The 17176-nt window shown below is 53.6% G+C and overlaps 2 protein-coding genes across 3 annotated transcripts in view; one reads left to right on the top strand and one right to left on the bottom strand.

Annotated features, from left to right (window-relative positions):
• Nisch (nischarin) overlaps window positions 1-4911 on the bottom strand; it is a 36797-nt gene extending 31886 nt beyond the window's left edge. For both annotated transcript variants that reach the window (XM_028891302.1, XM_028891303.2), the window contains exons 1-3: window positions 4652-4911; window positions 2531-2614; window positions 1334-1516 (exon numbers count right to left, since the gene is read on the bottom strand). In XM_028891302.1, the coding sequence (XP_028747135.1) occupies window positions 1334-1516; window positions 2531-2614; window positions 4652-4753 (369 nt within the window). In that variant the 5' untranslated portion in view covers window positions 4754-4911. The remainder of the gene's footprint in view (window positions 1-1333; window positions 1517-2530; window positions 2615-4651) is intronic.
• A 1525-nt stretch (window positions 4912-6436) lies between these two features.
• Tnnc1 (troponin C1, slow skeletal and cardiac type) lies at window positions 6437-9663 on the top strand. Its single transcript, XM_028891294.1, has 6 exons — window positions 6437-6516; window positions 7912-7942; window positions 8164-8310; window positions 8621-8735; window positions 9230-9366; window positions 9450-9663. The coding sequence occupies exons 1-6, from the start codon at window positions 6493-6495 to the stop codon at window positions 9479-9481; spliced, it is 486 nt and encodes a 161-aa protein (XP_028747127.1). The 5' UTR covers window positions 6437-6492; the 3' UTR covers window positions 9482-9663.
• Window positions 9664-17176: the final 7513 nt, after the last annotated feature.

The following is a 17176-nucleotide window of genomic DNA, read 5'->3' as shown; positions in this document are numbered from 1 at the left end:
GGTGTGAGTGTGAATGGCAAGGACTTGTTCCTCTTACATATTTATTTTCCCATGACAGTAAGTCCACAGCTATACCAGAAATATAATGTCCAAATGCATGGATGACCACTTTTTTGTTGTTTTGTTTGTTTGTTTGGAGATAGGAGTCTCATTATGTAGCCCTGGCAAATTTCAAATTTCAGAGATTTGCCTGCTCCTACCTGCTGGGATAAAAGGCATGTGCCACCATGTCCAGCCTTGTTTGGATTTTCAAAACAAGTCTTGATGCACACACAGCCTAGGCTGGCTTTGAACTACAGTCTAGGAAGTGCTGGAATGCAGATGCGTGCCATCATACCTCCTGGCTTGGCTTGATTTTTTTTTCCTTTAAAGAAACTTCTTCCCACCATTCTCTGTACTGTCGTCAGTATCTTGCTCCAAGCTTTAAGTGACTCCCTATGTTCACATATCCTTTCACGGCTGTCTTATAGAATAAATTCTCAGAAGTAGACTGCAAGTGGCTTTTGATGTTTTGGCTTCTCACTGCTGAACTACCCTTCTTAAGGTCTGCTCACTTCATTATTGTTTACTTTTTATTGGTTTTGAGACATAGTCTTGCTATAGAGCTCTGTGCGGCCACAAACTGGTGACTCCTCTGCTCAGCAGGATTGATTGTGTGACCAGCAGCACATCAGTCTCTCCCCAGAAGGGAGAGCAGAGCTGCCCTATGACGCAGCTTCGGTACACTGGAGCGGGGTGTCTACCACGAGCCCCATGGTGGCAATTCACTGATAAGAATGACTAATTCCAGGCTGGAGAGACGGCTCAGCAGTTAAAAGAGCAAACTGCACTTACAGTTACCCAATTCAGTTCCCTGGGTGACTCACAACCTCCTGCAACTCGAGCCCCAAGGGACAAAGCATCCTCTCTGATTTACATGGTGTTTACACTGACATGTACACACCCCACAGAAATGCACAACACTAAAAATAAAAGAATCTTAAAATGGAAGAATGACGAATTCTCTCAGTGCTGAGGCATCACAGCAACAGTATGTCTACCCAGGTATTCCTTCTTTCTAGTCCATCCTCACCCATTAGGAGGGAAATCTACCTTCAAAATCAAGAGAGATTTTTGCAAAACAAAATGCCTTGGAGTAGAAGAAAATATGTGGCCAGTCTGACTTAACATAAACCCACCAACAAACATGATGTGCTCTACCTGACCACACTCTTCCATCCTCTATCCTCAGAGTCAGGGTCCAGTCTGCTTCTCCTCAAAGCTGAGGTCTGTGCCTTAAACTTTGGTGGCTGTGGGTGGGTAGGCAAAGTTGAGAACCTCAAAGGGAACTTACATAGAAGTGGAAATGCAAGAAGTGGGCCAAAGCTCTGGGAGCCACATCAGGGAAGGTGCCCAGGAGAGTCTGGAGGTATACCTCCAGGTCCTTCTCCCTTTTCTCTACCAAGCTTCTTGAGTTCTTTCCGATTATCTTTTTGGGTGGAAGTAGAGATTTGTCAATTTTTCTCTCTGCAACAAGCTGTAAGAAAACACAAGCACATCAACCATAGACCAAGAAGCTCTGTATCTCTGTAAGATCCAGGCTGGCAATGATCATATCTTCTACAGCCATTCTTGGTAGCAGTACCAGGACTGGCGCTCCAACTAATGCACCTGGGATCTGGCCTCTTCCAATCCAAGTAGTACTGGAAATACTAATATAATTCCAAGTGAGAAATTCCATCGTCAGTCTTGGGGACATTGAGAAAAGTAGTGCTTAAGACCCCCTGTAGTTTGAAAACTAAAGGAGTCCATGCTATATTTTAAGACACTCACTGTAAACATCCCACAGAAATGCAGCTCTTTCTAAAAGCAAGGGAAAAAATATAATCTCAATCTATTATTAAAGAGTAAAAATATATTTTGTGGACCAAGTTCAAAATTGTGCTCGCCTCAAGAATATGGCAATTTTAAACTCAAAATTTAAATATACTACTCTAGAAGGTCTCATACTAGGGTTGAACTCCTAGGACCAACCAACCAGTTCTTTTGTGAAATGCATTAAGGAGCTGTCTACTAAAGTCAACTACAAAGCCCATGAGATGGTTCATCTGGCAAAGGCATTTGCTGCTGAATCTGATGATCTGAGTTCAATCCTTGGGGCCTATGTGGTAGAAGGAGAATCAGCTCTCTCAAACTGTCCTCTGACCTCTATATATGTGACATGTGTGCATCTCCCTCCCACCTAAAATAAATACATAAAATTTATATATATTTAAAGACAGGGTTTCTCTATTTAACAACCCTGGCTGTCTTGGAACTCACTCTGTAGCTCAGGCTGGCCTCAAACTCACAGAAATCTACCTGCCTCTGCCTCCCATGTGCTAGGATTAAAGGTGAGCACCACTATGGCCAGCCAAAAATAAATTTTTAAGAAATTAGCAAAAAATAGATGTGGAGGCGGTTTTGCCCTAAAATTAATGTGTGGCACAATGGAGACTTGGTCCTCAAGCCCCTAAACCCTGAGATACAGGTTCCCAACTCCTCAGATTACCTTTTCGTGTAGGTCATGAAAGTCACTATAACGATGCTTGACTGTCCACTCGTGGTTGCCATCAGTAACCTGTATGATATAAACCTAAAGGGAAAAATGAATCCTTGAGGCAAGGGAACCCTGCCCCCACAATAGGTGCAAAGTATTCAGACCCCACTCCCCCAAAATCCAGAGTCAGGCATCCTCCCACATCCATTGTGCACCTGACCCTACTAAGCAGTGGTGGACCAGCCTTCCTCAGCCTCCCCCACAGCCCCGTGAGGTCTGGGGTAAAGCTGTGCTCTGGTCATCAGGAAGGAATGGAAATGTGACTAGCTCAACACACCTCCTTAGAGTTTGACCTCCTGCCTCCACATAATTAAAAACTCAACCAGAGTTGTAGGCAAGGCTGCCCCTTCTAAGGGAGGTAGAGCAGAACCCTGTTCAGCAGGACCAGTGTCTCTGCTATACATCTTTTCAGATACCCTGACTCCATCCTAGAATACGTCTTCAAACAACATTTCCCACTGACTGATTCTGAATTCTGCTGCTGAACCAGGAGTCGAGGCACCACCACACTCCTACAGCAGTGGTCCAATCAGCCTTATCGGAAGACAATGCGGGTTTGGTGGTTAAGAAAACCTGGGTTCAAAAATCCGGGTATCCCATTTCCTGGGTGTGGCTTATGTGCAGCTTATGTAAGTGACTAGGAGCCTAAATTCTCTCTGGGCCTCAATTCCTCCATTTTAAAACCCGGTAGGCTTAAGGATCAAGTAAAGTAATGATTATGAAATGATTTGTGCAGGCCTAACACCTGACAAAAGACAGGTATGCTAATAACATCTAATGCAGCTCACCCAGGGACAAATGATGATGGTCAGCTTCCATCACCACCCTGTCACTTAGAGGAAGGACAAAGCCCGGAACAGAAGAGCTTTTTGGAGATGAACCTCTACTGACTGCAGCTAGTCACAGTGGAGTGACCTCATCCCTTAACTAGATGAGCAAACCCCATGGTCCTAGCTCCTCCCCCTCCCCCGTCTGTGTAGCAGGGAAGGGTGAGTGGGAATAGTCAACTAGGCTGATTCCTCTGCCCCCAGAGGCAGCCATTTCTCCAGCACCAGCCTGTTGCTCCAGGAGCCACCAGCCATAATTCCACCGCGACGGTTCCCCTTCCTTACAGGGGGGAGAAGGGCTAGAGGAACAGCCCTCAGGATCCGGCATTAGGATGGGAGCCAATGGGGTGAGGCCAAGGCAGGGCCAAGGCCCTTACCACTGCCCACCCTCCTGGGAACAAAGGACAAGGAGACAGGCTCTATGAGCCCCCCCCCCCCCCCCCCGAACAAGTTTTCACCTGGCAGGCCTGGCATCCTACCCTATCCAGACTCAAGCGTGCTTCTAACACCATCACCATAACTACCGTCCTTTTCTGTCGGGCCTCCCTTGTAGCCTACAAGGATACGTGAGAAGCTCACTGTCCCTCTTCCCTAAGCCATGAAGTCCCCTAAGGTTTGCAGGTCCTGTACGTCAGCCCTAAGGTAACTTCTCTTTTCCCAACGACTGGGGTCCATTTCCCCACATCCCTTCCTCACTTCGCAGGGCTGATCTGGACTGCGACGGGCTTGTGTGTGGGGGTGGGGTAGAGATCAAGATCCGCCCCCCTCTCCTTCACCACCTGAGGATCCCCGGCCCTTTCCTTGGGTTCCATCTATCCGAGGCCACCCCTTTCGAGTCCCCTTCCTCCTCGACCCTCGGTCAAGACCTCTCAGGCTGGCACCCCTCCTTGCCTGGGGGATCCAGAGGGACTCCATCTTTTACACCTCCCTTCCTCCCCAGGTCCTCCCTGACCCTCTGATTCCTGCAACACACGTCCCCTTTCCCGACCGCGCAGCCTTGCTCCCCCACCCCCTCCGGGCGCCCCGCCCTAGGCCCTCCTCCGGGACCTCTGCGACCCGGCCCCTTCCCCTGCAAAGCCCCACTTCCAGGGCTCCCTGGTCGCCACCGCAGAACCTTCCGGCCCCCGGGTCGGGATGGGCGACCCAGGCCCCTCCTCGAGCCCCCCTCCCCCGACTCGGGACGCCTGGTTCCAGGCGCTAGGCCCTGGCTCTGGGTGCCCGCGTCCGTGCCCCCGCCACAGCACACCGTGTACGTGTCCACGAGCTCGGAACCCACGACGCGCGCCTCCTTGGCCGGCTCGGCCTCCCGCTCGGGCCCGAAGCTGAGCGCCGCCGCCGCCGCCGCCATGTTGCGGGCTCCGCCGCTGCCGACGCCCGGCGCAGACTGGCAGCAGCAGGGGGCGGGGCCAGCGTCCCGCCGCCCCCCGGCCCCCGCCGCCCCCCGCCCGCACCCGCGCCGCCATCTTGGCCCCACCGCCTGCCCGCGCCCTCGCCCCGCCCCTCGCCCGTGATGGACAGGTCTCGCCAGTGGCGCGCATGCGTCGCTCCCGCCGGCTGGCCCAGCTGCCTTTTGTGTACCTGCGCAGCGTCCTACTTCTCTTGCAGTTGTGGTTGTCGGTCCGTGAGGCCCTCAGCAACGGGAGGCTAGAGGCCAGGGGCCTTCTGAACTCTCCGAAGTCAGTCTGCTCCGCCTGGCCTCCGTTTCCAGGGGGGACGTGACTAGGGTCTCGCCTGGCTGCTAGGCTCAGTCCCTGTGTAGCAAGAGCAAGATGGAGAAGATAAGAGCCGGACTTAGAGCTGGAGCAAGGACCAGAGGGACTCTCTCTGATACTCGGGGAGTCTGTTGTTACATGTAGTGATGGGGAATTGAGTGTGGTGATTCTGCACTGCCCAGCACATCCCCGTTGGGTGCTAGGCTGCAAACTGCAGTGTTCACGGGAAATGTATATGAAGCAGAGGTACATGTGAGGGGAAGGGATATGTGCTGCCCATCTGGTTCCCCAGATGACATCCTGCAAGAGCTCAGATTGAGGGGGACCCAGACTGGCCCTGGACACAAAAGCCTCAGGGCTTGAATGAGCAAACATTAGCCGTGGGGACTAGCTGGAGAAGAAGTGGCCCAGTTGGAGGATGAAGGAAGAGAATCCTGATATAGATAGGATTCTTTAGGAATACTTGTTGAATCAGAGAGGACAGCTGACTCAAGTCCAAAGTGGACATTGCTCTCCTTGAGAGACAGACGGTTGGGGCATGGCAGATCTTTCTGAAGGGCTCCACGCTAGCCTATCCTAGGTGGACCAGTGACGTCTTCCCTGGCCAGTTTCATATTATACTCCAAACTAAGCTTACGTGGGAGGCTTTTCTTGGCAGGGTTTACACTGCTAGCCCCTGTTTGCATGTGACCTCCTCCCGAGAGATGTAATAGGAGGTAGGGGCTTTCTGTAGGTAGTCACTGTCCGTTTGAAAGCTTGTTTCCTCATCTGGAAAATGGGGGTGTTACCACCCACCTCTCTGATTGCAGAGAAAATTAACCCATTTTAGGGACCTGGCTGGCCCACTACTTCACATTTCCTGTCTGGGCCTGGGCTCCATGTTTTCCCTCACTCAAGAAACTTTCCTTGGGGCTGTTGAGATAATATATATATATATATATATATATATATATATATATATATATATGCATTTAGGTGCTTGCTGTCAAGCCTGAAGACTTGAGTTCAGTCCAGGGAATCTAGGTCGTAGAGGGAGATAGATGACTCCTGCAAGTTATCCTCTGACCTCCACGTGCACACATAAATAAATATAATAATAGGTGTTTTCTTGAGACTTCACTGTGGGGTATAGGGAACAGGTGGTAAGGGACCTGGTCCTTATGGTCTTTCATAGTTCCCGGCCCAGGCAGAGGATACAGGGACTCTGGCCAGCCTGAGATTACAGGGACCAGGGGAGGGGTGGAGGATATTACAGGCAGTGGTGGGCTGGGCTGGGAATGCAGCAGGAGGTGGAGGGAGGCAGGGCTATTTAAGCCCAGGCTGAGGGCTGGCTGGCTGGCAACCCCAGTAGCCTGTCCTGTGAGCTGCCTCCAACATGGATGACATCTACAAAGCCGCGGTGAGAGATAAGTCTTTAAAGGGTTGGGATGGGTAGGTCCACTGGGGGTTCACTCAGCTCAGAATGGGGGGCGAGGGTGCCCCAGGGAAGTGATGGAGGACTCCAAAGAGGCCCCACACAGCTGTAGCTAAGCCCCTCAAAGGAAGAGTGGGGCTGACATTTGGAGGGTGCGGAAAAGGTAGGAGTCTTGGGGTCTGGAGAGGGGCTGTCAGGGTGGCTGGAGGATGTGGTCTCAGCCTTTAGCATCCTGTGTCACCCTCTGATGTCTAGTCTGTCACTGTCTTGGCCACACCTCTGTTCCTTCCTCGCTGTCTCTCCGAGTCCTTGCCTCGCTGTGTATCTCCAGCCCTCACCCCATTTCTACCTCTCACAATCTGCTTCGTGCATGCTCAGATCTGCCACCCTCCTCTAGCCCCTGAGCTGGCTGAAGAAGCTTTAGAAGGTGGGAGGCAGCTGTGAGGAGGACTGCAGAACTTGAATTCTGGGATGGGGAAGGTTCTTAGAAGGTCCGGTCCTGGGGACAGGTAGGGGAGAGGGAACAGAAAGCTGAAACCTAGTCCTTGTAAGGTCTGGCAGGCTCAGGGCTTAGGTGGACATTGGGGGTGATAGGAGTCAGGGCTAAAGAACATCACCCCAAGACTCTGCAAGCTCCTGGGGACCTTGAGGGGCTTTTGATACAACCACTACCTGCTCCAGAGACAAGAAAATCCTGGCAAACAGCTGTTCCCAGAGACTTCTCCCCCAGCACCCAGAATATGGCCCCTCTTGTGAGCAGGGAAGGGCTGCAGCTGGTTCCTATGGTATCCTTGCCTATCTTGTAGGAGTCCGTGGAGCTGGAGGGGGGGTAGCCCTCCACCCAGTGCCCATACAAGGCCTGGTGGGGCTGGGAACTAATTTTGGCTCCCCAGGCAGCACCAGTAGGCCAGGGGGGCAGATAACAGTGCCCCACCCCCCCACATACCAAAGTCCCCAGAACAATCACCAGGTTTAACTTTGTCCTCCTTTAAAAATAGCTCGGTGGCCACCCTGGTCCGGTTACAGAGGGAGGCTTTGCTCACCCCCACATTAGTTTTATTGTCTCAACCTGAGGGACAGCTGTCTCTTAGGCCATGCGGCTTAGGTTTCATTAGGGTGATCTAAAGGACATGGAATGGTCATTGAGTATTGTTACTCGGGACACCTTGCTCCTGGAAGGGGTGCCTGCCTGTCATCTTGGCTCCCAGCCCAGCCTCTGGAAGATCAGCTGGGTCAGGAAAGGACTGAGGATTTCCTCTGTAACCTGGGAGTGGGTGCCTCCTTCCATTCTCAGTCTTCCTACCTGTGGAATGGGTCGGTCTCTACAGCAGTCTCCACTAAGGCCTGAGTCTGGGTCCTGAGTTCCCTTTTCCTCTCTAGGTAGAGCAGTTGACAGAAGAGCAGAAGAATGGTAAGTGTCACCCATTGAGGGGACAGTGGGGCTGGATGGAGGGTATGTGGGGATGCCTTTCCAGGAAAGAACCCCAGATTAGAGGCCACAGTCTGAGGGTTCTCCTTGTTATGACTTCAAAGAACTCTTGGAGGGAGGTGGGCGGTTTGCGGGCCCCAGGGACCTGGGTTTCTAGTGTCCTGACTCCTGATTCCATCCCCTCGCCCTACCATTGGACACAGAGTTCAAGGCTGCCTTCGATATCTTTGTCCTGGGTGCGGAGGATGGCTGCATCAGTACCAAGGAGCTGGGCAAGGTGATGAGGATGCTGGGCCAGAACCCCACCCCTGAGGAGCTGCAGGAGATGATCGACGAAGTGGATGAAGATGGTGAGCCCCTCCACCCACTCCAGTCTCCCCGGGCTCTCTGGCCTCCAGCTCTTAGCCGTCTCATCCAGAGACTCAGCAAATAGCTCCTGCCTGTAATCCCAAGAAGGCTGAGGCAGTATGGCTGCGATGAGTTCGAAGCCGGTCTGATTGGGTCACGTGGGGAGCTCCAGGCCAGCTTGGACGACAAAGCAAGATCCTGCCTCAAATAAGAAGAGTGGGCAGATGAGCACACTAGCCCTGTGGGGCTGGTGCGGGGAGGGCACTGCCTGAGTGCTAACCTCCTCTCTCCGGCCCTGCCGTCTACCCACAGGCAGTGGCACAGTGGACTTCGACGAGTTCCTCGTCATGATGGTTCGGTGCATGAAGGACGATAGCAAAGGGAAGTCTGAGGAGGAGCTGTCCGATCTCTTCCGCATGTTTGACAAGTGAGGACACGTTTGCCTTCTGACCCTGACCCAAGCAGAGCGTAGAGAGGGGTAGTCTCAGCTGGGCGGCGGTGGTGGTGGTGGTGGTGGTGGTGGCGGCGGCGGCGGCGGCGGCGGCCCACGCCTTTAATCCCAGCACTTGGAGGCAGAGGCAGGCCAATCTCTGAGTTCAAGGCTAGCCTGGTCTACAGAGCGAGATCCAGGACAGCCAGGGCTACACAGAGAAACCCTATCTTGAAAAAAAGAAAAACAAGAAAGAAAGGAAGGAAGGAAGGAAGGAAGGAAGGAAGGAAGGAAGGAAGGAAGGAAAGGGTAGTCTCCGATCCCATGCTGGATACCCTGTAGTCTGTCTCCCATCCTGTGTGATGAGTCACTAGACATCTTCTAGTATCCCAGCCCTGTCTCCTGGGGTTGCATGTGTGGGGTGCCTCTTCCCTCCTCCTCTGCCCTCTCCTGAGCTCTGAGGCGCCCCTTACCCGGCCCGCCCCCTGTAGAAATGCTGACGGCTACATCGACTTGGACGAGCTGAAGATGATGCTGCAGGCTACGGGCGAGACAATTACAGAGGATGACATTGAAGAGCTCATGAAGGATGGCGATAAGAACAATGATGGCCGGATTGACTATGATGGTGAGGGGGTGGGAGGACCACCCTGCGGCTGCTCATCCTCTGCCCAGCTCTTACCTGACCCGTACACGGTCCTCTTTCCACAGAGTTCCTGGAATTCATGAAGGGTGTGGAGTAGACACTGACTTTGCACAGAGTTGCCCCCACGCCAGTCCTCCCTCTCCAGACGGACCCTGTGGTACCGGTACAACTGGGTTCTCTAGACTCTGAACCTGGTTGTGTCCTTTAATGCCCCCCCCCAACCTGGACTCTCTCCCCTTTCCTGTCCTGGGGAATGCAAATAAATCCTTGCTCCCTAGAGGCTGGTATCTTTCTCTGATTTTCCTGGGGCCACACACAGTCTTTTCTCAGGGCTCCCTCCCGCCTGATGACGTCATCCCTGTCAGGCTGGCTGCAGAGCCTGTGTTCCGACTGCTCAACCCACCTCCTACCAGAGGACTCTCACTAGGTCAGAGATGCCTTGCTCTGGGCCCTGCTGGGAACTGGGCCCCGCAGCAGCCCCAGACCCTGCATCGTTACAAGTTCATGAAAGGTGTGGAGCCGACACTGACCTTCACTGCAAGCTGCCCATTCCCACCTCCCACTTTAGCCAGCTCTGGGATGGGAGCGAGCTGCCTGGGTCAGCCAGTGTGGCAGCCAACAGATACCCTCTGAGGGGGAGCAGTTAGTTCAGTGGGTACTGGGTGCCCCTTGGCACAGCAGCCTCTCCATCCTGGTTGGAATGAAGCTACATTTCAACTATCTCCCCACTGCCTTGTATTTCTCACCGGGAATACTGACTGACTCTTGGTCTCTGATGAGCGTGTAGTTTACTCCATACTCTATCATCCATTTTAGAGATGAGAGCCCAATGGCCCAGAGAGCCAAGGTCATCTGGCAAATCTACAAGAGGGCTTAGCCACCTTGCCGCCAGCCAAGGACTCTGACCGACTAGGTCAAATAGACCTACTGTCTAGCTTTTGGGGCCCTCTGAGATTGACCTCCAGTCACCTGTCTGATCTTTTTTCCCGGACAGGAAATGAAGGCCTGAGGTCTGGAGATATCCCCAGCTTAGTGGGGGTGCCCAGGTCAGAGCTGCAGCCAGAACAGTGACGGGGGGGGCCGGGAGGGGGCAGGAGGGGGAATGTTGGGGGTTTGCAAGGAAACGGAGGCGTTGGTAGCGATGCTTTCAGGACAGACAGCTGATCATGACAGCCAGGCTCCAGCCAGAATGCCGGCAGCTGGCCTTGCTCCGCCCTGCTGCTGCTGTACGGCCTCTGCACCTGTGCCCCAGCCTCAGCATCCCCAGACAGGCTGCACATTCCAGAGAGAGTCTTGGAATTCTAGACATGCCTCTGGCTGGGCAAGGGTTGTCAGGAGTTCCCAGTCCCTGCTGAGCCACGGGAGGAGTGGAGAGGGGGTCCCTGCAGGCCTGCCCTTGGGATTGGGAACTGGAGAACTTGGGGTCCTATGAAGATGTCCAGAGTGACCCAGTAAGGATGATGTTCCAGAGGAGGAGAAGCCACAGTGAGTGGTACAGCCTGCCAGTGCGTCATTCAGGGGCCTCTCCACACACCCTGTCTGCAGTATAGAGCTAGATGCTGTGGTATATCAGAGCGAGGCCTTGTTCCTCATCTCAGGATCTCTAGCCAACTCTGGGAAATGAAAAGGCAAAGGAATTCAGTGAGGAAAGCAGCATGGTGTGGTAGGTAGCCCGACACAAAGCCGTCCTGGGATGTTTCCTAGAAGAGGAAGTCTTGAGCAGAACCCCGAAGAACACCAATGAACCAGCTGTGGGGCACAATGGGAAGATTTGAAATGGGTCTCAAACAGGAAGGCAGCCCTGGGACAGAAGCTGAGCCCCAGTTACCTCAGGGAGAGGTGGGCAGTGCCTGGCCTCCTTCCTGTTCTGTAGGCTCAGAGAACGATCTACCGTAGTCTGCCTTTGGTTTATAAATGAGTTTATTAAGTATGTAGCAAGCAAAAGTGAAAGAATGGCCACCGATAGAGAGAAGCAGTAGCCAGCAGGACATTATCCAAACATCTGGCAGAGATGCGCTCTCAGCCCCACCGAGAGCAAACAGGAGGCAAGACCATCAAACTGGAGACGTACGACCATCCAGCCCAAATCAGCTGGGAAGCCCTGTGTGGGCAGTCGTCTGGAGTTCCCAGCCCAGAGAGTCTTGGGTGGAGGAGACGGTCTCCTCGATGAGTAAGAGAACACATTGCCGCAGAGAGTTAACGTCCAATCAGGTTCTGACAGCATCAGCCCAAGCTGACAGGACAAACTGAAGAAGCGAGCAGTTCCCAGTTGAGCTTTCTCCCCTGTGGCTTCTCCTCACTGCCCGAATTCCCCCCTTTCCTTTTTCTTTCTTTTTTTTTTTTTTTTTTTTTTTTTTTTGGTTTTTCGAGACAGGGTTTCTCTGTGTAGTTTTGCGCCTTTCCTGGAACTCGCTTTGGAGACCAGGCTGGCCTCAAACTCACAGAGATCTGCCTGCCTCTGCCTCCCGAGTGCTGGGATTAAAGGCGTGCGCCACCATCGCCCGGCTCCCCGTTGACATTTCTTGAGATATGAAGGCCTGGGGAGGCACAGGTTTGGATCAGAGGTTTTAGGGATGGAACTTTCTTTGCATCCAGTTTTGGTATTTATCCTTTTGTGAAATTCTAGACTTTAAAACATGTAGAAATAGCACAAAATACTCCCGTTTTCAGGCCAGGGTGATGCCTCAGTGGGTAAAGGCACCTGCTACCAAGCTGGATGATCTGAGATTGACCCTGGGACCCAATGGACACAGTGTTGTCACACTTGGACTGCTTTCCTGTTCCCTCCTGTCTCGTAGAGAACCAGCCTGTCCCAGGAGGGATGCTGGGAGTAGTCATGAAAGTTGTTCTCCGACCTTCACACATCCACAGTGGCACACTTGCATCCGACCCCACCTCTATGCACATGCACAAATACATAAACGTAAAAATAACCAAACTGCTCTCAGCTGTCCTTTGGCCTGCTTTAGCAAGGTCTCCCAAGGTAGTTCAGGTTAGCCTCAAGGGTGCCGTCCCCCACCAAGGTCTCCCAAGTGCTGGGACTACAGATGTGAAAATTACGCTGGCTTGGACTTGAGCTTTCATTTTGTTTTTGTTCTTTGAGACAGGGTTTCTCTGTGTAGCCCTGGAACTCACTCTGTAGACCAGGCTAGCCTCGAACTCGGAGATCCGCCTGCCTCTGCCTCCCGAGTGCTGGCATTAAAGGCCTGTGCCACCAAACCCAGATTTTGAACTTTAACATTTTAACCACAAGACGGTGCTCAAACTGAGGGAATCCATCGATGTGAGCATCACACTGTCACCTCGCCTGTAGACCTGACTGAGGTTTTGTCAGCTGCCCAGAGTTCTGTTCCTGGATCAGCCACCGTGTGGTGAGGATGACACCAGTGTATTCAAGCTATCCTGGCTCCTTGTCGATTTGCGACTGTTTCTCAGTCTTTCTTCCTCCTTCAAGACCTTCATTTGGAAGGAGTACAGGCTCATTCTGGTGTGCGTGCGTGTGTGTGTGTGTGTGTGTGTGTGTGTGTGTGTGTGTGTACTCTTGGGTACATGTGCATGTGTGTGCATGTGTGTGTGCGCGCGCGCGTGCCTGTGTGCGCATGTGTGTGTGTGTGTGTGTGTGTGTGTGTGTGTGTGTGTGTGTACCCACACCCTCGAGTACATGCAGAAGCCAGAGGAAGACCCTGGGTGTCTTGCTCTATTCCTCTGCCTGATTCCTTTGAGACAGGTTCTCTCACAGAAACCGAGCTAGGCCGGCGGCCCAGCAATCCTGTCTTTATCTGCCCCCAGCCCTGGGATTGCAGGGCATACGTGGCCATGCCTGACTTTTTGTGTGGGTCTCGGGGGTCAAGCCCGGTCCTCCTCACGCTCGCACAGTAAGCACTCTTAACTTTTCGTTCTCTCTCTCTCTCTCTCTCTCTCTCTCTCTCTCTCTCTCTCTCTGCCAGAGGTCAGCTTCGAAGTGTTATTTCTCAGGTGCTGTCCAGCATCTTTTCTGAGACAGTCTTTCACTCACCCTGAGAGCTCACTGGTGAGGCTGACTGAGCAGCGCACCCCCGGGGGCCGCCCTGTCTCTCCCTCCCCAGGGCTGGGATTACGAGAACCTGCACCACACTGGTTTATTCGGTGGGTTCTGGGGTTCAAACCCAGGTCTTCGCACTGGCAGAGCAGGCACTTTATCAAGCGGGTCACCGATCCGGCTCCCAGGCTGGTTCTTTGTAGACTCTCTCGGGTGGGTTTCCTCAGGAGAAATTTTAGGTGGGGCAGTTTAGACGGCTTGATTACAAGAAGGATGAAGAATCAAAGCTGAGATGCTGGGACGGGCTGGTGGGAGACGCACAGATGGGATCTAGCAGAGGGGCCGAGTGAGAGCCAGGAATGTGGGTGTCAGCAGGGCGGGAAACCCTTGTCCAGTTTTGTCCATGAATGAGGGCCCCAGAGGAAGTGGCAGAGACCGGGTGCCTGAACCTGACGTGAGCAGCTGGGTAGGACACACGGATAAGAGTTGATAGGTGACAGAAACAGGCCTGAATGACGGCTAATGGCTCCGGGGTTTGGAATCAGAGCCCTCCCCCATCCCCTTCCCTCTTACCCTCCTTCTAGGCCTTAGCTGTCTGGATGGGAGGGTCCCAGGGGGCAGTAGGATGAAAGTCAGATTAGAGTGGCCTGAAGAGAGTGAGCAGTGGTCTGGGAGACAGGGAATGGTGTGGACAACCACCAAAATCAGAGGAATGGGCGGGGTCTACAGGAAGAACAGGGACTAGGGAGAAGGATGTTTGAGGATGGGTAGGGAATGACCGGTGTGCTGATGGAAACAACCCATCCAGGGCGTGGGAGAGGCTGGGCAGCTGCTCAGCCACCGTTGTCCACAAGGCTAGGCCATAGTGCTGGGCCCAAGATTTAAACTAGAGGGCAGGCAGGTGGCCTCGGTGGGTGAAAGATTGTGGTACGGGTGTTGGTGTGTGTGTGGGTACTGAGTGTGGTGGTAGAGCCCAGGGGGAGGGAGACATGTTCCAAAGATGCACACGGAAAGGCGTGTCCTGGGTGACCACTTGAAGAGCGCCTGAGGTATGTGTGGGGAGAGGGAGGGTGATGGGCAGTGACTGGGGCCGGGGGCAGAGTCTAGCCCACTGTGACGGCTAAGCCTGCTACACAGCTACCTCTTTGTTTAGAAGTGAGAACTGTCCAGAAGGGGCATTAAGGAGAGAGGGAGTGCCCCTGCCATCCCTGGCTCTCTTCATCAGCTGCCAGAGGCGGGAGCCGTTCTGGGAGAGATGGAGGTCATGACCCATTCACTGAAGGGAGTTCTAGAAAACGCCATGGCCGTTGAGGACAGAAAAGGGGGAGCTGTTCCTTCCAGGCATCATGGCCTCAGAAGTGTACCCAGGAATGGCTGGGCTATAAACCCTGCATGTATCCACCTGGTGGCACCCGCCACAAGAACACACACATGCCATAGGGATCAGTCCAGAGGTCCCAAGTGCCCACCAGCTAATGCCACATCACTCGCATGCATCATCTATTTCTGGCCTCTCCACTGTGGAGTTTTGTCGTTCTTTGCCTGAATAGGGCCTTCTCCACGAAGCCTCCCTTGATTTTTTCCGTTAGAAGAAATCGCCGGAGCATCTTTGCTGCTTCTGCTTCTGTACTGTGGTGTCTAGTAACTGCCTGATTGCTCAGGAGCAGGTTCCAGCACAAAACCAGATTGGTGTTTATTTTGGCTCTCTCATGAAGTTCCATCTTTGTCCATTAGGTGGCACCAGGGGTCTGTGCGAGGGTCCAGCGTGCCTTTGGGTCCGCCCCTGAGAGGAAGGGTCCTTTGGGAAAGGATCCATATCCTGCTGCTTAGACCGGGGAACTGAGAGGAGAAGGGGAAAGGGAGGGATGGAGAGAGAGCGACAGAGGGAGAAACCTGACTGAGTCCACACAGCTGAGTATGGGTCCCCAGGCTCTGTCCCAGGCTTTTTCTGCCCACCCCACGTGCCTGTCCTGATAGACGCAGGCCTCCCTACAGCCACAGCTAGGGTCTGGCTGAGTGTAGACCCCCGGGGCGGTGGCCTGAGGAGGCACCCTGCTCACACTCTCAACTTGCGGCCACATGGTCGCTGAAGGGCTTGTCCAGCTCAATTTCAAGCAAGACACAGAGCCTCAGCCTGGGCTAGGTACAGTGCTTCCCTACTGAGATTCCAGGGTGGACTCCACTGTATCAGTCCCCCGACAGGCACCATCCTTCAGTGTGTAAGTTCATATCCAGGATGACTGGTCCCTTGGCCTCAGGAGGAGAAGGCAGACCCAGGTTGTGAAGGGCATTGGTTAGGGCTCTTGAGCAGAGTCCGAGGCAGGGGTGGGGTGGGGCCCCTTGCTAGTGTCTCTAAGCGGCCCCTGGTCGGCTTCCAGGTAAAAAGCCCCCACCACATTAATGTTCTAGGGTCCAGGGGAATAGGGAGGTGGAATTGTGAGCCATGGGTCCTTCTCAGGCTGAGCCAAGGGCTAATCTGTTTCCTTTCTGGAGATGAGACAGAAAAGGGAGATAGGGTCCTGGGATTCCCACCCTCCAGGAAGCCCAGGAGCAAAAGAGGGCCCCAGGGCTGATAGGAGTCCAGTCTCTCAACAGCTGCTCATGGATTTCCTGCCACCCACTCCCAAGGGCTCAGGCCGCTCCATCTGGGAGGCCCACCCTACAGGCATTTCTAGAATTCTGGGAGCTCTAACTTTGAAGGTCACGGATTCTGAAAGGAGGGGGTGGGGTGGGGTGGGGTGAGGTAGGAGCTGGGGGTGGTGGAGACAGAAACTGCTCTGAAATAGTGGTGGTGTGAGGGTTCCTGCCTACCCAGATCCAGTTCCTTGCCGGCCTCCCCCTTGGCTCCTTTTCATGCACTGCTCACCAGAGTTTGGGGCAGAACAGTGAAATCTGGTGGAACTAAAGTGTGTAGGGCCCATGGGCTTGGGAAGACCTCACCACCACCCATTGTGCTCTGGTTCCTGGACCTCTGAAAGACTGCCACTTGAGGGAAGCAAGACAATGGAAGGCCCCCTGGGCTTTGCATAAACCTTGTCCCCACCTCAGAGAAAGCCTGCTGAGCTGGGATGGAGCCTGGGAGATTCAGGGGGGAGGCTGTGGAGGTCTGCGTAGGCGACCCATAGGCTAGTGGTTCTCAACCTTCCTAATGCTGCGACCCTTTAATACAGTTCCTCATGTTGTGGTGACCCCCGACCATACAATTATTTTCAATGCTACTTCATAACCGTGATGTTGCTACTGCTATGCATTGCAATGCAAATATCTGTGTTTTCTGGTGGTCTTCGGCAACCTCTGAGAAAGGGTCTTTCTACCGCAAAGGGGTCATGACCCCCAGGTTGAGAACCACCGCCTTAGACATTCATTTCTTACCAGTGCCAGACCTGTGAAGTGTGACTAGGTCTTAAGCCCCTAGTAGGATGAGTTCCTTGAGTTAGAAACGAACACTGTACCCCAGCTGGGGGGTAGAGTCCCAGGGCCAGTCATGGGGACGTCTCTGGAGAGGCAGAGAGTAAAGCCAGACCCCCACCTGATGATCCCTGACCTCTTTTGCAGGTTGTCTTACCCCTTTGCTGCTTTGCTGGAGCCTGGGTACTTGCATTTGTGAGTGTCCGTCATTCAGACTGTCCACACCTCAGCTAGGAGGGAATCTCCTAAGGGGGTCAGGCTGGCTTGCTGCACCGGCATGGTGTGGGCCAGCTGAGGTGGCTGGAGAAACTGCAGGTAGATGGCAGGCTTGGCGCTCCTCGGCTTCCCTCTGCCTCCCCGCCTCCC

This window comes from Peromyscus leucopus, chromosome 9, assembly GCF_004664715.2.
Source record: "Peromyscus leucopus breed LL Stock chromosome 9, UCI_PerLeu_2.1, whole genome shotgun sequence".
NCBI classification, from domain to species: Eukaryota; Metazoa; Chordata; class Mammalia; order Rodentia; family Cricetidae; genus Peromyscus; species Peromyscus leucopus.
The sequence above is the reverse complement of the archived record's forward strand: the minus strand, read 5'-3'. Positions and strand labels throughout refer to the sequence as shown.